The sequence below is a fragment of the Anopheles merus genome, chromosome 3L (genome assembly GCF_017562075.2).
Source record: "Anopheles merus strain MAF chromosome 3L, AmerM5.1, whole genome shotgun sequence".
In the NCBI taxonomy this organism is placed as follows: domain Eukaryota; kingdom Metazoa; phylum Arthropoda; class Insecta; order Diptera; family Culicidae; genus Anopheles; species Anopheles merus.
In genome coordinates this window covers 5,872,197-5,896,459 of record NC_054085.1, presented here as the reverse complement: position 1 = coordinate 5,896,459, position 24,263 = coordinate 5,872,197, and the positions used below count along the sequence as shown (strand labels likewise).

Genomic DNA, 24,263 nt, shown 5'->3' with positions numbered 1-24,263 from the left:
GTACGCTCGCAATAGGTCCAGGATCTAAAGCAAAATTGATTCTAGAATAATGATCAATTTCTAAACCAAAGCAGGAAGGGAAACTGTTCCAAGGCCTAGATCGGGTTCAGCACTATCGTTTTGTGTAGGTTGGCCTAAGTAACAAACAACATTCAGAATACGTTCTGTATCGGCGTAAGCTGAGGGGATATTCAAACTGTGCAATTGATGATTGGGATTTAAAAAGATGTATTTTCCATTTTTTGCACTTTACATTTTCACGACCAACAAACACTCGGCAACGGCATTATTCCCAAAGCCCGACGTTCATTTCCGCGGACGTCCGGCTGCTTTCTTGCTCGTGGTCGACTGTTTGTCTTTGTTCGTTTTGTTCTGCAGCAACGGATGCACGTCGTCGATCGGTGCATTGTCCAGTGCTATCTCGTACTGGCTCGTTTTGCGCTTCTTCATCGAAGGTTCGTTTTCCTTCATCGAATCCGACCCACCTCCACCACTACCGGCACCGCCACCACCACCGAGCGCTCCTACCGAAGCACCGAAACCTGCAGCGCCTCCACCTCCCCCAAGCGTGTCATTGTCCTGCGAGCCCCAGCCATCCTCCGGGTCTTCCACCTCCGGCGCCATCGGCAGAAACTGAAGCGCATGCTCATCCTCGTACTCCTCGTCGGAGCTGCAGAAGGCGGCAATCGGCTCCGCCGACACGACGTCCACCTCCACCTCCTCGTCCTGTTTCGATTCCGCCGCCAGGTCGACCGATTTGTCCTCGTCGGTAATGTCAAACTCCGACTCTCGCTCCTCGTACTCGACGTTCTCGTCCAGCTCCTTAAAATCGGGCGCAAAAGCGGACCAGTTTTCCACCTGGTTCTGGGCCCAGATCGACACCAGCCCGGAGCTGATGCTGGCAATGATTGGCCGCACCGGATGCCAGACCACGTCGAGCAGCAGCTCGCCCTTGGTACCGTGCAGGATCTTAACGAGATTGCCGATCGATTTTTCCCAGACGTAGAGGGCGTGCTGACGAGCACTTCCGGCACAGATGTACTCACCGTCGCCCGAAAAGCAACACTTTTTCCACGTGGTTCTATAGCGAATAGTGAAGAGCAGTGATCAATAGTGGTTATTTGCTTGCTTGAAAATGGCAACCGTATACGTACTTGTTTACAAGATCTTGCAGCTTCTGTATCGGTTCCGGTTCGCCGTCCTTCCCGCACGTCACCACCTCCTTGGAGTCGTACACGCGTATGACACGGTCGGAAGTGTTCACCAGAAACGCTCTACGGAGAAAACAAAGATTAGAAAAACAAAGGGTTAAACTACTTCCCCCCACTGTCACGGAGACACTTACTCTCCTCGTCGGGCAAATTCTATGCTCTTAACGGCGGTAACGCTAGAACTTCCCAGCACAATCTTAAAGCTGGCCACAATTTCGAGCGTGTTAGCGTTCAGCACCAGAATCTTTCCTTTCGCATTACCGGTATAGATGTGTTCTCCGCGACGATCAAACGCAGCGACAATGTTTAAATCGCCCTGGAAAATAAAAAGAGCAAAAAAGCCGCAATTCCATGTTGACTGCCCTCAAAGCCTTGAGCTTTTCTCGACTTACATCATTATCCAGCGGCAAACACTCGTGCTTACCACCTACATCCACCAATATAGCGGCGTAGCGCATCGGACACACCAGGAACTTGTTGTCATTGCGCGGATGGAACTGTACCTTCAGGATCGGCGACGGAAACCGATACTTCTGCTCGCAGTCGCCACTAAGCACGTCCCAGATGCACACGTTGTTGTCGGTCGAGGCGGACAGCAGCTTGTGGCCATTGCGCGACCAGCACAAGCTGCACACCGGGTGTACGTGGGCGGAAATGATCTTGGCGATGCCGCGCGTCAGAAAGTCCCAGATGACCACGCGCCCATCGTTACAGCCAACGGCCAGCAGGGTGCCGTACTTGTTGAAAGCGCACGTTACCGCGAGCGAGATGCAGTCCAGCGAGCCATCAAATTCTTCCGGATAGTTTTGCCCGAACGATTCTGTAAAAGGCGGTTGCGGTGGGGGGGGGGGGGGGGAGAAAATAATGATTAGCGAATGGGTTCTTTGGCTGCTAAATTACCCTCGTACCAAGTAGTTCCAGATTCATCGCTTTAGCATGCGCTTGGTGCGCTTTTTAACGCAGAAACACCACAAAACACGCCACAAACGGTGGCTTGCAAAAACAACAGCGGCGGCAACAACAAATCAACAAACGCTAGATGATGTAAACAAACGCTTGGCGTAGAGATGATAGTGATGGGACATTACGTGCGAACCTGGGGGAACGATTCCACATCTCAATTCGAGTACAGTCTTTCCCCAAATTACGCGAATAATGCGTTCCAAGGACATTCAATTATATTGAATTTTCGAAAGTAAGTCGAACATCACGTTTTTCAGCCAAAATATGAATGATGAAAAGTTATTTATGATTTATTTTAATAATTCAATGTCCATTATTACTTACTTCGTACAATTCGTCAAGAAAACTCGGTTATATCCGTTATTATAGCCATTTAAAACTTTTAGCAAAACTGCAATTTATTTTGAATTGGGAAATTGTTGGGAGTTGGGAAGCCATACGGTAGTGAAAATCGAAATTACACAAGCGAGTAAGAACAATGTACCAAGGCCGTTAAAGTGGATCCGCACCTCTCCATGAGTGAACGGATTCGATCCACTCAATTTGTTCCGGAACGTTTTCCCATCACTAGCGTATACGCTGTGGCAGTGTTGCCAGGTTGTACAGGCTGCAACAAAATGTTTGTTATTCAAAAAGTAAAATAAAAAAGCGTGATGTTGTTTTGAATTTCTTTGATTTTTTTTAATTTCGTATCATTTTTACTGCTCTTTGTATTACTTACTCCTGTAACATTCCTAGCTTAAGTTCTAGCGTACTACACAAGCGTTCCCTTTGCGTAGCGTCCTTCAGTCCCTGCGCATCGAAATCGATCAACTCTCTGATCAGTTCCCGTTTGCGAACATAGAATAGTAAATTACATATCAATACAAAGCCTTCGCCCTGTTCCCCTTCATTCGTTACACGAATCATTTCCATGTTCGCCACAATCTGCTTCGCATTCGCTTCCAGCACCTCCAGGAACGGTACGTTGCCACGCTGCCCCAGACAAAGCAGCGCTTTCAGCACCTCCATATCGATCGACGGTTTGCACAGCAAGTTGGGCAACATCTTGAGCCAGAGCGTGAACAGCTCCTGGCCGTACCGGCGCCATAGCGAATCGCTACCCACGATAATGTCACAAAACAGCACCAAAATACGGTTGCGGATGTCCTGCGGCAGCTTCGCTGTTATGTACACCTCCAGCAGCGTTTGGAGCAACGTGCGCGTTTCCTGATTAACTTGCATACAGTCGGTGTCCAGCAGCATGTAGCGCAGCACTTGCAGCAACAGGTTCGTTGCTTCGGCACCGCGGAACTTCCAGTTCATTACGCACCGCTTCACGTACTCGACAATTTTCGTGTACGGTTGGGACTTTTTTTTCCCTCCGCGGAACTGCTCATGCAGGCAGCAGTAAAAATAGCAGATGTTGAAGTTATGCCGATAGCAGTGATCATCGACCGTTTTTTCGCTCAAAATCGGAGCCGTCGTTTTGGATCGCTTGGGCTGTTGGCTTTTCGTCTCCGTGCCGGACTGATAGTACGGGAAGCCGCCGAGAATATGGGTACAGAATTTGGCACCGTACTCCTCCCGAAACCAGCGTTTCATATCGTCGTTATTTGTTTCACCGCAGTACTGAACGGTCAAATCCCAAAGCTGTATGAAAATGGCCATCAGCAGTTCGAGCGTGACGGCCGCTTCCTGCGTTAGGGCGTGCTCCTGTCCCGGTTCCGCACCGGTACCGGTTGGCCGGACCTCTAGCCAGGATTCAAACAGCACTGGCATCAGCATCTCCACGTACATCTTGAGCTTGCGGCCATCATCGACCCGATCGCCCAGCGAGAGGTCTTTATCCGTGCCGGTCGACTTGCGGAACAGCACATCCATCGGGCAGGTCGTATAGAGGTGACGCTTTTGGATTGGCAAAAACAATGTGCTGGCTCTATCGAACGTGTAATTGATTTGTACCGCTTTGTCCGGTTGATAATCGGGTACCTTGGAAGCAAACCTAATAATAGAAGGAATATTGTTGTTAGTAATTTTACCATGTCGTAGGAGCATGTAACATTATTCTTACGGATTATCTTCATCTTCCGCCACCGAAACAGGTTCCTCTAGCGGCTCTGCTGATTCATTTCTTGTCCGCTTGCTGTCGATAAGAATTTTCAATATTCCCGTCAACCGCGAGAGCACCTTCACGCGCCACCGCGTACTTGTCGACTGCTTGTCGAGATTGATCGTCAGCGTGCGGCCCGGTTTGGATTCCGTTCTCAGCTTCGAAATCATGTCCAAAAACTGCGGCAGTATCTTGTCCCGGTTGGCCACAACCAGCTCCGGCAGGTACTGAAGCAGTACATCCAGCAGCAGGAGCGAATCTTCCTGGATTCGCGACTGAATGTGGGTCATGCTGCAGCGCAGAAAGGACAACAGCACCTCATAGAACGGAACCATCACGGACTGCCCACAAGCGGCCAGTATGCATCCGAGCGTTTTGTACGCGTCCCTCCGCACATCGTGCTCAATGTCGATCGAGAGGCTAGTGACGTCTTTGACCACCGAGCTGAGCATCCGGTGCAGCTCCGACGGCATTTTCGTGATGATTTCTCGCACTCCGCGCAGTCCTTCGATTTTCGACGACACATTGTTGAGCTTCAGTTTGGCGAGGCAATCCTTCAGGGTTAAGTTTTTGTTGGACAGTACCGCTGCGTTGGTCAGATTACGCTGCTTCAGCTGATCCGGTACGACTATTTTGCGCACTTTGAAGTTTGTTTTCGTCACATTGGCACCTTTCGGGAGTTTTGCTCCCTTTAGTTTGATCTTGGATTTTTCTGCTTTTTTGAACTTTTTCGAGCTTCCACCCATTTTACGGCCACTTTTTGAGGAAATTTCAACCAAAACGAAAACCTGCAACACCGGCAAGAGTACGATTGCAAGTAAACAAACCGCGCACGTGCTATTTTGACAATATTCGATCAACATTCTGGACTTTTTCACCGGGCTGAACTAATTTGTTGGAAGTTTGATACACTATTTTCACTGGGCAGAATGGTTTTAATGTATTTTACTAAAATTTTATCACGATTTTTCAACATAAAACGACTTACTGTATTTAGCTCAACATCATAGCGACTACTAGCTTTAATTTTATTCTAACGAAAAACAGATTATATACATTGCGAAGAATGGATGCAGCGGCACAGTCGATTATTTCTTTTCCTTATTCTCCATCTCTTCCAGTGCCTTCAGCAGCTCCAGATCGTGGCGGTCCCGTACGTTGCGGATGCACTTTTCGATCTCAGCCCGATGCTGTGGGTTTTCCGGTGGGTACAGCTGCCGTCTCGTGTCGGTCACCCACTTCTCGAAATATTCCGGCTGATTGAACCAGTGGAACATTGCCACCGGGAAGGTCATGTAGAGGGCCATTTTTCCGATTTCCAACGCCCAGCCGCCCATTCTGTACGATCGATGCTAAAATTACAATGCATTTAAGGTTATCGCATCTGCTATTGGGCAACGATTTGTATCACAAAACTTACATAAATATTAATTTCACAAGCAATGCACCTCCTTCGCGCGTGTGTGTTTTGATTGTTGTTTTTCTTGTTGTTGCAGTTTCTGCTGCGCAACACACACGTTTGACGTCTGTCGACTGCATGTCAACCCGTTAGACATTTCCTTTTCTTTTCTAAAACACCTTGATTGCAAACACGCGAGTTTTGTGTCGGGGTGCTAGAAAAAATCGGATTTTCTTCGGTATTTTCTATCCCGCAAAGGGCTTATCGCTTGTTAAAGGTGCAACTTTTCCTCAAAAACCATGGTAAGCATATATATTCAACTGAAGTTTACCTTCTTATCATACCAATTATGTTTCTGGCCGTCATATCCTAACCAATGCCCGACAACCGTGCTTGCTTGCAGGGAAAGAAAAAGTTTATCGACAAGAAGACGGCGGTCACGTTCCGGTTGGTGAACCGAAGCCAGCACGATCCACTGTACGTGGACGAGACGGCCCCTCAGCATGTGCTGGTACCGGTCAGAGTGCCGCCAAAGTACGCGAGCTTGATCGCGAACAGTAACCGTCCGGTAGCGGAAGGAAAGGTGAGTGGTAGTGTTGACAGAAGTAATGGGGGAAAATCGAAGAAAAACAGCGGAATTAGTCCGTCCCTGAGTTGGAAGCGGTTGTAAAGGCCATTAGTCGCCATTAGTTGTCATTTGAGGCAGCCGAAACCAAATTGAGAATTACCGGGCAAGAATCATATCTTACCGTTGCTTTGTACTTAAACGTAACCTGTGTCATAAAAGCAATGGATAGCCGCGGCCTAACGCCCTTTCGGTTCCGAAAGCTCCAAATGAATCCATTAAAAAATCGAATTACCAAATCAGTCGGACTGGAGGTGTTTGGAATTGATTTGGTGCTTTTAACGCGAGACAAACTTCTCAGAGGCTAATTTAAAATGTTCTTGTACCCATTCCAGATTGACGCTGCCAAGCGTAAGAAGGAACAGGCAAAGTTTGGCATTTTCTTCGACGACGATTACGACTACCTGCAGCATCTGCGGGAACCGGGCCGCAATGAGGTTGTTTGGGAACCGGTGACGGGGAAACCATCCCCCAGGCCAGCAGCCGAAACAGGGGAAGAGAATGGCGAAGAAGAAGTGTCGCGCATCAAACTGCCAAGCTCTGTGTTTGCTTCCGAGTTTGAGGAAAAGGATGGCCTCATGAAGAAAGCGGCCGAAGTTACGCGCGGACCCCGTCCCGACTGGGATCCAGACGTGGTGGCTGCACTGGACGAAGATTTCGACTTTAATAATCCGGACAATCAGCTGGAGGATAATTTCATGGAGCTTGCAATGCAGCCCGGGGTCGGCGGTGACGAAGACGACGATGGTGAGGATTGTTTCGATGAGGAAGGGGACGAACACGAGTTCGATTCGGACGAGATGGAGGGTGATTATTCGGACACAGAGGAGCGGGATGGGCTGGGCCCGCTTGATGATCGGTACGGGCGGGAGGAAACAAAGTCCCGCTTCACGGAGTATTCCATGTCGAGCAGCGTGATCCGACGTAACGAGCAGCTTACGCTGCTGGATGATCGTTTCGAGAAGTTCTTCGAACAGTACGACGATCCGGAGGTGGGCCCACTGGACTGTGAGGAAATCGAAGGGCACGTGGAACCGAACGATGATGTGCTGTTGCGTTGTGCGGCTGAATTCAAGCGCGAGCGTGATGCCGTATACGATGCGGAGTATGAAAAGCAATGGATCCGAGAGCGGTAAGGTGGAGCTGCTATGGACTAAAGTTGTGTACAAACTGACTTTTTTTTATTATTCGGAACAGTCTAACGCAGCTGCAGGATGATAATTCCGAGGAGGAGGAGGTCGCAATGCAGGTTGAGGATGGGGAACAGAAAAAATGGGACTGTGAAAGTATCCTTTCCACGTACAGCAACATCTACAACCATCCGAAGCTGATACAGGAACCGAAAAAGGCACGCAAAATTCTCATCAATCCGAAAACGGGACTGCCGGAAAATGTGCTCGGTGCAGAGGGCGGTAAGCTGACGATGAAATCCATTGCCCGGCTGGAGCAGGGAGGAAGGTAATTTCCGTTTTTCACTTACGTTTTGCCCTTTCCATGTAGCTAATCATTCCCATCTCATTGTTTTCCAGTGAAAAACCTGTCGGTCCGAAATCGCTCTGCGATGGAAGTGTTATTTCCACGCTAAGTGTACTCTCGATCCGGCCCAAGGATGAATCGCCCGAGGAAAAGCGGGAGCGCAAAAAGTTGCTGAAAGAATACCGCTCCGAACGCAGGATAGAGCGCAAGGCAAACACGCTTGCATTTAAGCACGAGAAGCAACTGCAGGAGAAAAACAAGATCAACTGCCGCATGAACGCAGGCCAAAAGATTGTTTAAAAGTTTTGCACGATCGCCTACTAACGGCTCGTGTAATGTAAGCTTGTTCTCCATGTATGTTACTAATAATGAAATGTATTTTGCTTTGCTATTTACATAAAGCGAAACATCTTGTAAAAACGGAATGGTTTTACTGCATTAGCATTCGATTATTTTTGAGAATTTACAGTTAATACTTCATATCACTGAATGATTATTACGGGAGGGTATGATAAGTGATAAATTTAACAGTTTTTGATTCATATTGGAACAGCTTTTATGGAATTTATAAAACCGCACTAACTAGAAAATTTAATATTTAATTTAGAATTTTGACCAATCGCTCAGCCATAGTGACCTATCAAAACAAGACCGTCGATGATGATTCATCGTTTGTTATTTTAGTGCCCAGTGTTACAGTGTGTGTAAGTGCTATACCCGGCAGGGAATCCCGAACCTTAGTGATTCCCGGTTATCTTAGGCCTTAGGTAAGAATAATTGTTCTTTTTTTGTTATCTATCGTTTTATTGATTTTTGTTAATTATAGGCCGTAGATCATGTAAGGATATTTCTTTGTTCAGATAAAACTCTTTCAAACCATGACAAACAAGTTGAAATCACCTAAAGAATGCAATCATGGCAATCGAACAAGTACGCGTCGGCAAGTAGCATCCGGCCCGATATCTCGCCAAATAATGCATACATCGATTACAATGCAAACAAACCCAAGTCGCAAAGCTGCTGATATCACGCCCCATCGAAACCCAATAAACTGTGCGCAGTCGTGGTTTGAGTGCGATCTGTAACGGACAGAAGCTTGCGATTTAAAGAACCAGTCACCTCAACACGTGTCAATTTCAAATGGCTACAATGTACAAAACAATGCAAACGGCTATTCTCGGTGGAAACGTTGATCAATTAAAGGAGATTTGTACGCGCAACAGCAACGATGCGGATTGTGATGCGCAATTGTCTCGTGCGTACGCCGAATTGAAACATCGTAACATACCCTTATCGGACGAAATGATACACTTTGTCGAGTACGAGCTGGTGAAGGCAAGCTATCGGAACGCTGCAATTGCTTATCAAGGCGGCGAAAGCAGCTCCACCGCCAAGAGCACGGATGTAGCGCAGCAGCGCATTGCGCACATGGTGAAGTGCATTGATCTGATCGTGTGCCAGCACCAGGTGGACTCGTACACAGATGTGGATGATCTGCTGGTGCTTCGTTTGCGACATGTTTACGCGCATGTGTTCTTTCTGAAAACACACCTACGCAGACTGCCACTGCTGCAGATGCAGTTTTGTATTGCCGTTTTCTTAAAGCTGGTTACGGGTCAAGCGATCAATGGGTTCGAAATTTACGCCTTTACCATCGACATAGGTAAGTGGGTGTTTGAAAAAGCGTGCGGAAATATGTTACATAATGATGCATTTTTTACTTTTATTTTAGAACGACTGATTCGCTTTTTAAAACTGATTCGAAATGCCTTGACCAATGAACAGAAGCCGGCGATCGATCTGCAATGTTACGTACAATATGTTCAACAAGTATGGCATTCTTCTGCCGGAAAGCAGCTCTCTAGCGTACCGAAACGCATTCGCACTTACATACAGATGCAGTTAAACAGTCTTAAACTCTCCATATTGGAGAGCTTGGAAAAGGATATTGCGTTTGAAAAATTTCCACTGCCCGTGCAGCAAACGCTAAAAGCTCAGTATGAGAAAACTATCGATTGGGATCATCGAAAGCGATCGAGAGCAACGTTTAAAGAATTGTACGAAACTTACTACATCATGAAGCAACACTTTTCCATCCGCAAGGTGCTCACGTACATCGACGGCATCAGGGAAGATGCCTGCAGTGATCCTCCGCACATGCACCGGCCCATTCCCTCGCCGGTACGTATACGGGCGATTAAACGTACACTGCAAGTGATCGGAGAGATGATCAAAAGTACGCGCGAGTCGCCCAACATCACGGTAAAACTCGATCGCATCCTGCAGCTGATCACGTCGGAAGTGCTGGCCGAGCGAACTAAAGATTTGAGGCAATTCTTTAGCCATGGCTATTCGCTTGCCAAACTAGAATTGGAAGCAGAAAGCTGCGATCAGATCGGGTTGGTGTTTCAGAAAATAGAAACTAACCTACGAGAAGCTCGCCGGTGGTTTGTGTACACACAGACGCAACAGAATCTACTCATTTACCGCCGCTATTTGGCGTACTTGAAGAGCTTCAAAACAATCGAAGCACTGCGCAGCTACATCGCTTTCGTTGGCACGGAATTCAAAGGCAAACTGATAGAAACGTTCCGCCCCGAGCAGCTGACCGAAGCTAAGCTGTTGATACAGCACATGCTAGACTCTTCGAAGCCTTCCGAGCTGCTTAACACAGCGACCCGAACCGATCTGAAGTACATCAGCAAAGAGCTACAGCTCCGCATCGATGTGATACGCGCAGAGAACGCAACGCTCGGGCGCACGATCGATGAATTTTTCCTGCTGGAATGTTATATCCGCCAACCGTCGTCGTCACTGGGGCGCGTACGACAAATCGCCGACTGGATACTATCCCGCACCGAACTTGCTAAGCGCCACAAGCTGGTGCAGAAAACGGAATTGATGTACGCTCGGGAGCTGTTGGCGCATCTACAAATGTGTGAAACGGATGAAACGCGACGCTACATGTGGGGCGCCATCTGGACACGGCTGGCTAAGGAACAGTTCAGTGGGTTGATACACTGCTAGGTCGTACCGAGCAGCGCACTGATGTAGCCCTGGATGTGACAGTAAAAACGATGCAATCGCTTAACCTACCGCTCGACGATGACGAGTACGTGCAGTTCGTAAACCGTCGCCTAGCCAAAAGCTACTACCAGAATGTGTTTGTGTTAGATAACAAGTACCGAGTGTTGAAAGAGATTTTTATGTTTGAACTATTTACACCTTTATTACACATATTAAATGATACAAAACACAATATATTGATGTATGGGGCCGCGCGCACGAGCCGCACCGTGAGCCCTACCGGGAGCCCTGCTCGACCGGTAGCCTGTTACACACTCCTGCGTTAGGTGCGCTCTGCACACACTTAGCGCGCATCGCTAAGTGCGGCGTATTAGTGTGCGTGAGCGCAGTGTCGATTCCTGGATGTCGACCAGCAGCAGCGCAACTGCTACGGCGAATCCAGGGCTCGGCACGTCTATCCACAACATCTCCCCCTTTTAATAACCGAAGGGTCGAACCGACGCGGGTGATATTCCACAACGGAATACCAGCGTGGTGACACCCTTCGACCGATGGTACGTAGTGGGCCCGTGATGCTGCTGCGCTCATGTTCCCGGCGGCGGCGATGATGCCGCGTTCGCGTTCCTCGGGTTGCGGCTGTTGTTTCTGGAGCGGCGGCGATGAAGCCGCGTTCGCTGTCCTCGGGTCGCGTCTGCGATGATGACCTGTTGTCCCGGGGCGGCGGCGATGATGCCGCGTTCGCTTTCTCGGGAGCGTCTGCTATGGTGCACCGTTGTCCCGGGCGGCGGCGATGATGCCGCGTTCGCGTCCTCGGATTTGTAGCGTCGCTGCTACGCCTGCCGGGAGGTGAGGGTGGTGCCGCGATGAAACCTTGCACCGGCAGGGCCATGACCGGCGACAGCAATGGCCGGCCACAGCGATGGCGTCTCTGGCTGGACGTGCTGGGTTTGCTGCAGGTGAGGCGGAATGTGTCGTCGCCTATGATGCGAGGCTGCTGCGTTGCAGCCGAGGCGACTTACGTGTCGCCGTTGGTGATGCGGGGCTCGAGCCGCGGCGGGAATGCGACCTCGCCGATGACGTGCTGCCGTGCTGCAGTCAAGGCAACCTGCGGGTTGCCGATGATGAGGCGGACTCGAGCCTTGGCGGGATTGCGACCTCGCCGATGATGTGCTGAGGTGCGGCAGCCGAAGCAACTTGCGCGTTGCTGTTGGTGATGCGGGGCTCGAGCTGCGGCGGGATTGCTGCTTCACCGATGACGTGCTGCAGGGCTCGAGCCGCGGCGGGAATGCGACCTCGCCGATGACGTGCTGCGGTGCTGCAGCCGAAGCAACTTGCGCGTTGCTGTTGGTGTTGCTGGGCTCGAGCTGCGGCGGGATAGCTGCTTCGCCGATGACGTGCTGCAGGGCTCGAGCCGGGGCGGAATGTGCCGTCGCCCTTGATATGCGGCTGCAGTGGGTGGTGTGTAGCCGGCTGCCCATTGCAGTGGTCGCCAGTGATGGGACAGCAGCCGGGGCCACGGTGTCTGCGGTGGCGGCGGCCCGATGTTCCGCGGTATCCAAAGGCACAGGGAACCGTGCCATCGCGATGGCCGCTGCACTGACGCTGCAGAAGGCCAGACGAAACGCGATGGCTGCCGCGGGTTCTGTAGGATCCTCCTTGCGCAAGAGGATCCCATCCTCGTCGCCACTTTTATGTTGACTTTTACACATTTATTAACCGAATTAAATGATACAAAACACAATATATGATGTATGGGGCCGCGCGCACGAGCCGCACCGTGAGCCCTACCGGGAGCCCTGCTCGACCGGTAGCCTGTTACACACTCCTGCGTTAGGTGCGCTCTGCACACACTTAGCGCGCATCGCTAAGTGCGGCGTATTAGTGTGCGTGAGGCAGTGTCGATTCCTGGATGTCGACCAGCAGCAGCGCAACTGCTACGGCGAATCCAGGGCTCGGCACGTCTATCCACAACAGAGATAGTGAAGGATCGCCGTGCAGGCCGGCAGGACAATGTGCAGGATGTGTTGGAGCGATTGAAGGACCTTCGCAAAACGGACGAACAAGTGCTTCAGCGAATGTTTCACGGGCTGCTTGACACTATGGAGCACATATTAAGCCATTCCGACCGTTTGACGGGCAGCTTAGCTTCCCAGACGGATGAACAAGCGCTGGAGTACTGCCTACTGGAAGCTGCTGAAATAGTTTGCAACTTGAGCGTGTTTCGTGACAACATGAGCGACCTAGCGATGCCCGTACCAGTGATAACGGGGCGAAACCTGCGAAATTATTTGGCCCATGACTTTCTAGCGTACGATACGCTTACGCCCTGCACCAAGGCGGTTGTACAAAATGCACGCTACTTAGTTGAAAATCGGTTGAAATTGTATGGTACTGCAACGGTTAAAATGGCACCGTGTAAGGGACAACCAAGAGCTGTTAATGAGCAGGCACAATTTGCAGAAATATTTCAACGACAAACCGAATGGACAATGGAGCAGGAAGAGTTTTTCAAAATTGTCACCAACTTTCACACGCGTACCTTAGAGCAGCGGCTTCGGGAGCCGGAATCAAACGTGGCCAATCTGCTGCTCATGAGCCGTACGTGTCTCGATCGGGAAGTAGTGTCGGTAGCGCTGGAAGGGAATCCGGACCGCTTTATAGCTCAACTGCTAGACTATCGACCAAACGGGTTGAACCTTTTCTATCTTCTAATAAACTACTTCCACGACACGGAGCTCACCAAAAGATAGAAATATTGATCGGCAACCCGCAGGTATTCTGTGCTCGATTGGCATTAAAGTACGGATTGATTGATGCGGTACAGGCGTTATGGCAAAAAACAAGCGAGGATGCAATGAAACAGTTAATAAGCACGGAACTGTCCTCCATTTTCGTGCGACATTCTTCCGCTTTTGTACAACAGCTTTTACGCTTATTGCCATCGGAATGGTTTCTGGATTTGAAAGATCACCTCGGTAACACGGTTCTTCATTGGGCGGTTTTACGTGGAGATTTGGAGCTGTTACAATTTGTGATGCTGCGGTACAAAAACCTGCTGAAAGCAAAGAATGCATTCGGTGATCTCCCATTGCTGATCGCTGTTCGATACCATGACGACGTGATCGCGGAAATGCTACTCGATCACGGTGCGGATCCTTGGATTGAGCCGAAAGTCGTGCAAACTGTAGCGATGCGCAACAGTCGCCAACTACTGGGCCGATTTCCAGCAGACATAGGTCGAATCGTAGCTGCCCAAATGGACGCTTTCCTTAACAATCCACTCCGGGCCGCCGTTGAGGAGAATAATTATGAATTGTTCTTGACGCTGCACCAGCAATTCGGGTACGATGTACAGCGAGGAGAACTGCTTCATCTAGCGGCTCGTTTAAATAGGATACATTTCCTACGCTACCTGTTGGCGGATGATAACATAGATCGAAACTTTTCGGTCGATTCCATCAGTAGGGAATATTGTTTCACTCCTTTTATGGTTGCATGCGCTACGGGACACTATGAAGCAGCGCAACTACTGCTGCAGAATGGTGCGAATGGTTTGTTTCAAAATGAAAACAACTACACGGCCTGGCACTGTGCCGTGCATGGTGGGAAACGGAGCATCCTATCGCTGGTTCTATCGATTCCACATCTAGACGTAAATACGGTCACAAAAGATAAACGTTCGGCCTTAAGTATAGCGATCGATACTGATCAAACGTGGTACCAGATCAACTATTTGCTAACAACCGCTGGAGTAAAGGTACGACCAGAGCACGTGCTGCATGCCTGTCTGCTCGGAAATAAAGATATTCTAAAACTGCTTATAGATCGTCAGCCGGATTACCTGTCCGCGACGGACTTCCTACAGCGCAGCCCACTAATGATAGCGGTAATTTCGAACGATCGCTCTATGGCACAATTGCTGCTCGAACGTGGTGCAGATCGTAATGCAAAGAACATTCTCGGCATGAATTGTTTGCACATGGCGGCATTGAACAATTTGATAAGCGTCTCGAAACTGCTGTTGGACGATGCGCAGGTTGATCATGAGGCGGAAGACAAATTTCGCCGCACACCACTGGTAGTCGCACTGGAAGCTGAACATTTGACGATCGCTGAGCAGCTGATACAGCGTGGCGCTAGGCTGCAGAGTGCATATGATTATCGGTTCCAGCAGCATCGGAATGCAACGCTGCTGCACAAATTTACCATCGAAAAACGGTCCAGAATGGTTGAGTATTTGGTGAAGAAACTACACTTTCCCACGGATTTGGTGGATGATGATGGTAAAACAGCGGAAATGATTGCGGGAGAGAGTGGTGAGGATGGAAATAATTGAAGTAATGTACAAATGAAGTACATTTGAAAGAACTGATTATAAAAATAAAATGATTCGCGTTGGAAATATAAGTTTGACGTTCCTGTTCTAATCAGCTGTGGTTGTGGTTGGGCACCCGGTCGGCTCTAGACGCCCTTCCTTCACAACGGGGATGTAGCTCAGTGGTAGAGCGCTCGCTTCGCATGTGAGAAGTCCCGGGTTCAATCCCCGGCATCTCCATATCTTTTTCCTTCTTTTGGTGCACCTGGAGGCGATTATGGTGAACAGTGTTTCTATTTTACAATGCGAACGCGTAAATAAGCAATTTATCTTCATAATCTATCGCAACATAAAGGTGTCAATTTGAATTGTGCTTTAGGGCGAATTGGAAAATCATGAAATTTCGTCTTCTAATTTTTCATTAAAAAATCACAAATAGTCAGCGAAACAGTGTGTAGTTGATTGCCAAATGCCAAATGCCAAAATAACCATTATGGATATATTGGTTTGTTTACCAAACGTAAAATCCAACGAAGCAACTGTAGGAAGAAAATCGACATGCTTTCTCCCCTGCCTGGCAGATTTGATCGTTTGTCAGCCCGATCGGGAAAACACGTTCAATTTTGTTCCATGAGTAAACTTGCGTTAGGCTTCTTTTATAGAGTAAAATATTTATTTTAACATAAAATATCATCACAATATTCAAAATACAAATGAAAAAATTGTTTGTTTTGTTTTTTACGAGCTTCGCTTTGAAACCCATCATGGCTCGGGAAAGCATCGAATGATACAACCTGGCGATTTGTGTTCGATCTAGTGTCATAACAACAGCAAATCTTGCAATCCAATTTTGTTTTTCTGTAATTTTCTCTCGCGATGGCTAGCAGTGTACCACTGTTGCGAAATACACTGCGAAAAGGAAAATTTGCACCGCTAATTGTAAGTATTCGATGAACAGAGCCGCAAAATGATAGCCGAAATAGTGAAAGAGAATCGAAAAAACGCCATATAAAGTGACGATTATGAAACAGTTCCACCGCGTGTAATAACATACGGTCCTCCTTCTGTTCCGTCATTCAAGATCCAGCAGCAATGTAAACACAGTGCGGCCAGTGCCAGCAACCAGCTGGAGAAAATTCGCGAGCGACTGGAGAGTGGGCCCAACTTCCAGGACTTTGTGCAACATCCGGACTACAACAAGGAGGACTGGACCGCCTACGAAGGGAAGCTGCGCCGCGAGAAGGGCGAAAATGATCGGCTACGTTTGCCACCCTGGCTCAAGACGAAGATACCGATGGGTAAAGACTTCACCCGCATCAAGGAGCAGCTGCGGGAGCTAAAGCTTGCGACGGTGTGCGAGGAAGCAAAATGTCCCAACATCGGAGAATGCTGGGGTGGTGGCGAACATGGTACCCAGACGGCTACTATAATGGTAAGTGATGAAATGTTTTCTTTTCCTTCCTGATAAGGAGCGTTCCATCGTAGGAGCCCTGCGTTATCAATAATTCTGGACGTACGTACGTACGGACGGAGGGATGAAAGTGAATCTTGAATTTACTGTTCCTGCTAGCTACAGGGCTTTTGAAACGATGTGCTTTTTAATGTTTTTTAGCTCATGGGTGACACGTGCACCCGGGGATGTCGCTTTTGTAGCGTAAAAACGGCACGGGCACCACCCCCACTAGATCCGGCGGAGCCGATGAATACGGCGACGGCCATCGCATCGTGGGGCTTGGACTATATCGTACTCACATCGGTCGATCGCGATGATCTGCCGGACGGAGGATCGAACCACATTGCAGCGACGATCAAAGAAATTAAGAAACAGTAAGCATTGAGACTATACAATTACATTCTTTAAATTGAACATTGACATTTTCATGTTTTTGATGTTTTTTTGTTTTAGGAATCCTCGCATTTTTGTAGAATGTCTAGCGCCAGACTTCCGTGGGGATCTGCAGTGCATCGAAACGGTCGCAATGTCCGGGCTGGACGTGTACGCGCACAACATCGAAACGGTGGAAGCGCTGACCCCGTTTGTGCGCGACCGCCGTGCTCGCTACCGCCAAAGTTTGGAGTGTTTGGCTAGTGTTAAACGGTTCAACCCGAATCTCATGACCAAATCCTCCATCATGCTTGGATTGGGTGAAACGGACGAGCAAGTTGAACAGACGCTTAAAGGTCAGTTAACAAACAACGTGTCTGGTTGTTTCCATCTTCATGTGCAATATTTTTCATCCCTCCTCTAGATCTACGTTCCGTCGGTGTCGATTGTCTTACGCTTGGTCAGTACATGCAGCCCACCAAACGGCACCTGAAGGTGATTGAATACGTTACGCCGGAAAAGTTCAAACACTGGGAGGAGCGAGGCAATGAACTCGGGTTCCTGTACACAGCCAGCGGTCCGTTGGTACGCAGCTCATACAAGGCAGGCGAGTTCTTCATCACTAGCATCCTGCGCAACCGGGCTAAGGAAGAGGAGGCAGCAAGAAGCGCGAACAAGGAAGGCACCGAATCGGCACAAGATTCAAAACATTCGTAAACCTTTTCGAGGGTTCGAAATAAAACTAAAATATGAAATTGTTATGCTTTGCAAGCCTGTATAGTGTAATAAATATTACTCTTTGTTGGTAAGGACTTAAATGACTTGTGTTTTTTCAAAAGGCTTCACTACCCTGAATGCTGCTTTCGAGATTGTTTGCCTTGCACTATCCCAATAGCACACCTTTAGGGCAGCACCGAGTGCAAAACTCCTCCAAAAAGGTACGATGATGCGTTTGCGCATGACCGCCCCCACGTTCGTATCCACGTCGCACGTCGTTGCGTGTGGGTGCGAGAAGGTAAGGAACGGCCAAAAAAATCGAACAAGTTGCCACTCACCGTGCCAGACTACGCTGAGTGTGTTGGGTTAGATCCAAACAGACTTTAAACGTGGCCAGCAGCACGAACGCGTCCAGCTCCGTACTGCTACCTTCTCGGTAGGAGGTCCAAAAGTGGGCGAAGGGCAAGTTTCCAGCTGCTCGCAGGGAGGAGTCGTAAGAGATTGTTGCGGAGTGCAAGCGAGCCGTGTGTGTTAGTTATTTATCGAGAATCTGTACCTTTTGCTAGCAGTGTTTCTACATCAAGCATCACATCGGGCTAATCATTTTCGCAGGTACGCAAATGCATTTCTACCCTCAACAAGTGATAACATACCGAAGGGGATGCAAAAAATACCCCATTACTTATCACGTTCAGTGGCTTTTAGTAAATGTATAGTGAAGTGTTGCGTTTTGTTCAATTGAAATTAGATAAAGAAAAAGCATGATATAGGATGTAGTAGTAAAATAAACGAAAGCATGTTGCTTTACCCTTTCGTCCCATTTCGTTCCATATGGCAGGATTTTGCGGCTCGCAACCGGATACGGTGCACTGGGTGGGTGGCTTCGGGTGAAATTTGAATCGTAATTTGGCAAACCTTTTTGGCTGACGGACGTGACACGATGCCCAGCGCCAGAAGAATGATCCTGGGGCACGTCATGTCCGGTCTCTGCACCAAGATGAACCGCACCAAGCAGCTTCCGGCAGATTTGATGGAAACTCCACTGAATAGATGTTTAAACACATTCGACATCACGCTGCTGGGTAAGCAAAATTTGGCATTTTAAGTAAAATTTCCGCTTTTCAGGTGATTTGGCTTCGAAAAGGGAAGAGGACAAAAGCGCACGAAAGGATAATTAGGTTCGAGCAATGTTATTGCGTTGGTTCACACATAAGCACACGCACACTAGCACACTTGCACAGATGTACACTCCACACTAACAAACATTCCAGCACACTATTGAGAGGAGAGAGAGATAAAAAAAGGACAATGTACAAACATCCTGCGTTACGTCAAAGTAAACAGGTGGTAGTTGTGTTTGTTTACATACTCTTTTTGTTTACCAGAATTGTTCTGTAGACTATTTTTGCATTTGTCTGCCTCCATTATAAGCTTATTTTTAATTTTCTTTCTTTGCCGTATCATGCCGGAGAGATAGAAGTGTCTTTTTTTATTTTTTTTCCTTGCAGCTAAAAGGCATATCAAGTAAAATCGTAATTTGACCTCGCCCTTAGGTAATGGGAACATAATAGTAATCAGTTAGTATTTTATTTGGTGGTCACGTCTGGAATCAGGATTTAGGATTGGAGTATGAGTGGAAGATATGTTGTGAATGAAAAAAATAAAATAATCAAAAACATATGGAAGCAATATCTTTTAAGGGAGGTATCAAAATCAAACAATACACACACATACTGGAAATATACAAATAGGCCTTTTATAGATTATCTGTAAAATATCTTAACAAAATTCTATTCACGCAAAGAAAATTATAGTGAATCAATGGGGATTCCTCTTCGAAAGAGATCCGAGCTACTCGCCGCTTTTTTGGCTCCCAGCGCATCTACCATATGGCTGCTGCTTTAATTAAACCTTATCTAAAATTTTAACGTTTTTATATCTCTTCTCTATGCCATTACACTTTCATTGTAGGTATCGGTCATATGGTCGGCGCTGGAATCTATGTGCTCACCGGAACCGTCGCACGCGAGATGGCCGGTCCAGCGATCGTACTTTCGTTTATCCTGGCCGGGCTGGTGTCGCTGCTGGCCGCCCTGTGCTATGCGGAATTTGGAACCCGCGTCCCGAAGGCTGGCTCGGCCTACGTCTACACGTACGTTTCTATTGGCGAGTTTTGGGCGTTTGTCATTGGCTGGAATATAATCCTGGAGCATATGCTGGGGGCAGCCTCGGTGGCCCGTGCCTGGAGCGGGTACGTTGACTCGATGCTGGGCAACATCGTCGCCAACATCACGATGGAAATTACGGGCGAGATGCACGAGCAGCTGCTGGCCAAGTATCCCGACTTTCTAGCGTTCTTCGTGTGCATCAGCTATGCGGTCGCGCTGGCGGCTGGCGTTAAGGCAACGGCCATGATAAACAGTATTCTGACGACGGTCAATGTGGTCGTGATGGCGCTGGTTGTGGTGTTGGGCTTCTGGTATGCGTCGCCCGACAACTGGTCACTGCCAGAGCAGGGCTTCATGCCGTACGGGTTCGGCGGTGTGCTAGCCGGTGCGGCCACCTGTTTCTACGCGTTCGTGGGATTCGACAGTATCGCAACGTCCGGTGAGGAGGCGAAAAACCCTAGCTTTTCTATACCGCTCGCCACCATTCTGTCGCTGTGTGTGGTGACGGTCGGGTACGTGCTGGTCAGTGCGGCCCTAACGCTGATGATTCCCTACAACGAAATTAACCCGGCGGCAGCGCTGCCGGACGCGTTCGGTATGCGCGGCATCACGTGGGCTAAGTATGCGATCTCAACTGGAGCCATCTGCGGTATGACGACGACGCTGCTCGGATCGCTCTTTGCGCTGCCCCGCTGCCTGTACGCGATGGCAAGCGATGGATTGCTGTTTTCGTGCTTCGGCAAGGTAAATACGAAGACGCAGGTTCCGCTGCTGAATCTCGCCCTGTCCGGTATCTGTAGTGCACTGTTGGCGCTGCTGTTCGATCTGGAAAAGCTGGTAGAGTTTATGTCGATCGGTACGCTACTGGCCTACACGATCGTGTCGGCTAGTGTTATAGTTCTGCGCTACCGGCCGATATCGGTAGAGGAAACCGTTCACCTTGCGCCCGATACACCCGGCACGGATGAGGAAGACGGTGGACCGACATTACCTGGTAGCGGAGCACCGGGTGCCCCGGGTGGTGGCATTGATTCATCGTCCCAGTCCAGTACCATCGATCCATCGTCACCAACGAGTGAGATGATCGAGATTGCTCTGGCCGGACGGTTAAGACCCCAGTTTCGCTGGTTAGAGCCCGTGCTGGGTCGTTGTGAACCGGGCGTGGCCTGTTCCGGTGCGGTGTTAATGTTCTGTGTGCTAAGCGTAGCGGTTTGCTTCCAGCTGGAGAACTCCTGGGATGAGCTGTACAACGGAACCTGGTGGGCGTTAGGCCTTTATGGTTTTCTACTTTTCTGTCTCGTTGCTTGTAAGTTGGACTGCATACAGGGACGTAAAAGGAGCTACAGATGTTTAACTGATTTTTTTGTTTTTGCTCTCGCTTAGGTGTTGTTGTAATTTCGGCTCATCACCAAAATACTCGCGGACTGCAGTTCAAGGTACCGTTCGTACCGTACATCCCAGCATTGAGCATCTTCTGCAACATCGAGCTGATGGTGCATCTGAGCTTCCTGACCTGGTTGCGCTTTTTCATCTGGCTGTCCATCGGTATGCTGGTGTACTTCCTGTACGGTATCCACAACAGCAAGGAGGGTGAACTCGGCACGTCCTACTCTATGCTGATGTCTACCAGCGAAGCGATCCGTGGCTGGGGCTCCACCAGCACGGCCCTCGGCGGTGGCACTAAGGTAACGGTTACTAAGATAATCAAGGGCAGAATTAGCCGAAAGACGGCCGGCGACAGGCAGGCGATCGTGGATGATGACGATGATGAAGATTCTTAAATAAGAATCCGACAGAATCTAGTTCCTTTCTTCCTCCATTCCTTCGCCCCTGTTGCACTGCATGTGGTATGTGTTGAGGATAAGTTTCAATTATCTGTGCAGTGAGTCTCGTCTATCCGTAGGTGAAGATGAGAGTCATGCATTGTGTTATGGGTATTTCCGTTGATTTTTATATTTATTCCGAGCCCCGCAGCCAAACGACAGGGACGGACACACACTCGGAACATTCGTATTGAAGGCTATCAACCAAACAAAAAAAAAAAAACGGTCCAAATCACAAGTACACTGTCAAATATAGGGATATCATCAGCGCAGAACTTATAGGTACATGTTTGTTAACATTTTAAGAACGAAGCTATCTACCAAAGAGTCTATTTCTCCTCCGATTTGTCCCCAGAGTAAAGGAACGCCACACCTTTGTACTATAGAGCTATATTGTTGCATATTATTTAATATATTCACTTTGTACACCGGTCTACCAAGCTCTGTGGATTAAGACGAAGCGATATTTAACAGTAAATATTCTACGAAATGGGTTACAACCTATTTCCTATTTGCACAGTATTAGATATTATGCTACTAACAGATTGCCTTAGGAAACAAACACATGTGTCTGCATAAAGTAAGTGTAACGCGTTAAGTTTTCTGTTGCGCTAGTCGTGAGAGATTTTGGTTAATTCGTTTCATCTACGATAGTTTTAAATTTTCTTCCAGAAAGTTTAACAGAAAAGCTAAGGGACAGGAATGAAACGGTAATGCCTAACATGAGGTTATCTGCAGGATTTTCTTTTTTGATAAAACATTATTTTTCTACCTCGAAAAAAAACAACAGCACAAACGATTGTAAAGCCTTTCTAGTTCCTTTACTACTTAACCTACCATGGCGTTATCTATGATACACTTCAACCACCGAATTTTGTACGCTTTAGCTACCTACGTGTTTGAAAAACGAAAGACACAAACTTTAAAACGGGTAATTTCAAAGTCATAACCATTTCACTAGTTTCTCCTCATCATCATCGCTGAGCTGTGTAAGAGCAAAACATAAAATAACCATGCAAAGGCTTTCGATGGAGTTGCCTTTTGGTTTCGTTGTTTTCCTTCATTTTGGCCGATGAACCGTTAGAGTATAAAAAATACCACTTACAATACAAGTACTATACCGCTGGTACACGATTTAGTAACGCAAGCCGTAATCGGCAATATGTATATTTATAACAGAACAACATCTAAAGTAGAAATCAATGCATAGTCAATGAAGAGTACATATTCATATATACCTTATTCGGTAGAAAATTCGATAAGATAAATCACCAAACCGTCGTTCATGGGATATTTAACCACATGCAGGTAGATGCAATAGCCACATGGAACTTGAAAAGCACAAATGCGATTATGATATCCGTATCACAATACAACAAGGAAAGCATTATACACCCAAAAGGAAGCAGATGCTACTACACTGTGTACTAATTAGCCATGATGATTTATGTAGTAGCGTTATGCTCTCATATGACACATATATAGTGGCGGACACCGTATCTCGGACACCCATTTTTTATTCAGGATTACTAAGTTTGCAGCTTCCTGGACAATTCTTAAAAGCATGCATCGGAATACTGCCTTCACATATCAATGAGGACGGTATTTGGTAATACACCGGTAGAAAACCGGCCTTAGGTTATTTAATACGCACATGATGTACCAATACAGCCTATTGTTTAAGATTATTGACTATTAACGTTAGTTATAATTATAGAATAAAAATATTTAATATTGCTTAGATTCGTAGCCATTTTATCTACGAAATCTACGGTCGAGTTTTGAGTTAACCTTATAAATTAAAAAAAAATTTGTATGTTTTCGATAGATTGTATAAAATATTTGCCTGATTTTGTGCAGCAGCATAGCTAAAAAGTATTCTCATAAATGTATGAAGACAATATTCCGAGATACATGATTTAAAGAACTGACCAAAGAGTCTCCAAGTCAGCGAGGATGGGGTAAAATATAAGGTGTCCAACTTTAGCCTGTCATCACTGTAATATACTAAGATCAATTAGTAGCGGCGACTACATTTCATTTCTTTGTTTTGGTTAAACCAGGATTTTTTAAATCTTGTTTTTTTTTCTTTCTCTTAAAACATGTTAATTACAACGTGTAAGGAAGCTGCTACAGAACTTATAATGGATAACTGTATGGAACAAACATGAAATAAATAATCATACAAACCACCATAAGAACAATAAAGTATACACACATATGACGAATTTAACTATATATTTTTCGTTTTGTAAATTGTTTTGCTTAAATTGATATTCTAACAGAACCAATGTGCATAATCATGAAAGCACGAAATGCATCGAAAATGGGAATCTAGGACATTTTACCAAGTATAATTCATCTCATCGATTGAATAGTTTAACGTATGATATGTAAAGTTTTCTTCAATATTTTTTTTTATAATACTGATTGCTATGCCATACGGATAAGACCTTCAATGCGATTACACCTTACCATAGATCAGAACTGAGCATCACTTGTTTATCATTGCGAGCCGCAACACCATGATTGTCCATAATTGAGTTATGGAAAATCATACAGCACATTCCGTTACATTTAAATTGTATGTTTGTTTGATTACCCGTTTTAATACAGGTAGCG

The 24,263-nt window shown here is 47.3% G+C and overlaps 8 protein-coding genes and 1 non-coding gene across 10 annotated transcripts; 6 read left to right on the top strand and 3 right to left on the bottom strand.

Moving 5' to 3' along the window:
• Nucleotides 1–211: 211 nt before the first annotated feature.
• Nucleotides 212–2,255, bottom strand: LOC121600223 (retinoblastoma-binding protein 5 homolog). Its single transcript, XM_041928637.1, has 5 exons — nt 2,120–2,255; nt 1,604–2,031; nt 1,346–1,527; nt 1,155–1,274; nt 212–1,081 (listed from the first exon to the last, which is right to left on the bottom strand). Exons 1-5 carry the CDS (start codon nt 2,136–2,138, stop codon nt 307–309), a joined length of 1,524 nt encoding a protein of 507 aa, XP_041784571.1. The 5' UTR covers nt 2,139–2,255; the 3' UTR covers nt 212–306.
• Nucleotides 2,256–2,820: 565 nt separating this feature from the next.
• On the bottom strand, nt 2,821–5,207 carry LOC121599572 (testis-expressed protein 10-like). The gene is made up of 2 exons (XM_041927459.1): nt 4,228–5,207; nt 2,821–4,158 (listed from the first exon to the last, which is right to left on the bottom strand). The coding sequence occupies exons 1-2, from the start codon at nt 5,127–5,129 to the stop codon at nt 2,892–2,894; spliced, it is 2,169 nt and encodes a 722-aa protein (XP_041783393.1). The 5' UTR covers nt 5,130–5,207; the 3' UTR covers nt 2,821–2,891.
• Nucleotides 5,208–5,258: 51 nt separating this feature from the next.
• LOC121599574 (protein PET100 homolog, mitochondrial-like) lies at nt 5,259–5,796 on the bottom strand. The gene is made up of 2 exons (XM_041927461.1): nt 5,687–5,796; nt 5,259–5,618 (listed from the first exon to the last, which is right to left on the bottom strand). Exon 2 carries the CDS (start codon nt 5,601–5,603, stop codon nt 5,355–5,357), a length of 249 nt encoding a protein of 82 aa, XP_041783395.1. The 5' UTR covers nt 5,604–5,618; nt 5,687–5,796; the 3' UTR covers nt 5,259–5,354.
• A 25-nt stretch (nt 5,797–5,821) lies between these two features.
• Nucleotides 5,822–8,186, top strand: LOC121599573 (protein LTV1 homolog). Its single transcript, XM_041927460.1, has 5 exons — nt 5,822–5,967; nt 6,069–6,248; nt 6,626–7,422; nt 7,488–7,748; nt 7,820–8,186. The coding sequence occupies exons 1-5, from the start codon at nt 5,965–5,967 to the stop codon at nt 8,064–8,066; spliced, it is 1,488 nt and encodes a 495-aa protein (XP_041783394.1). The 5' UTR covers nt 5,822–5,964; the 3' UTR covers nt 8,067–8,186.
• Nucleotides 8,187–8,431: 245 nt separating this feature from the next.
• Nucleotides 8,432–10,793, top strand: LOC121598860. The gene is made up of 3 exons (XM_041926205.1): nt 8,432–8,533; nt 8,593–9,429; nt 9,499–10,793. The coding sequence occupies exons 2-3, from the start codon at nt 8,907–8,909 to the stop codon at nt 10,791–10,793; spliced, it is 1,818 nt and encodes a 605-aa protein (XP_041782139.1). The 5' UTR covers nt 8,432–8,533; nt 8,593–8,906.
• A 3,034-nt stretch (nt 10,794–13,827) lies between these two features.
• On the top strand, nt 13,828–15,129 carry LOC121598831 (ankyrin-2-like). The gene has a single exon (XM_041926143.1). It carries the CDS (start codon nt 13,828–13,830, stop codon nt 15,127–15,129), a length of 1,302 nt encoding a protein of 433 aa, XP_041782077.1.
• A 147-nt stretch (nt 15,130–15,276) lies between these two features.
• On the top strand, nt 15,277–15,348 carry Trnaa-cgc. The gene has a single exon. It is a non-coding gene; the product is annotated as a tRNA-Ala (tRNA).
• A 565-nt stretch (nt 15,349–15,913) lies between these two features.
• Nucleotides 15,914–17,745, top strand: LOC121600222 (lipoyl synthase, mitochondrial-like). The gene is made up of 5 exons (XM_041928636.1): nt 15,914–16,047; nt 16,190–16,540; nt 16,721–16,935; nt 17,015–17,289; nt 17,358–17,745. Exons 1-5 carry the CDS (start codon nt 15,985–15,987, stop codon nt 17,648–17,650), a joined length of 1,197 nt encoding a protein of 398 aa, XP_041784570.1. The 5' UTR covers nt 15,914–15,984; the 3' UTR covers nt 17,651–17,745.
• Nucleotides 17,746–17,960: 215 nt separating this feature from the next.
• Nucleotides 17,961–23,879, top strand: LOC121600645 (cationic amino acid transporter 4-like). Of its 2 annotated transcripts, XM_041929452.1 has the most exons (4): nt 17,961–18,262; nt 18,489–18,732; nt 19,622–21,124; nt 21,202–23,879. In XM_041929452.1, the coding sequence occupies exons 2-4, from the start codon at nt 18,591–18,593 to the stop codon at nt 21,597–21,599; spliced, it is 2,043 nt and encodes a 680-aa protein (XP_041785386.1). In that variant the 5' UTR covers nt 17,961–18,262; nt 18,489–18,590; the 3' UTR covers nt 21,600–23,879. The 2 variants fall into 2 exon arrangements, with proteins under 2 accessions (XP_041785386.1, XP_041785387.1); XM_041929453.1 differs by lacking the exons at nt 17,961–18,262; nt 18,489–18,732 and adding an exon at nt 18,990–19,350.
• Nucleotides 23,880–24,263: the final 384 nt, after the last annotated feature.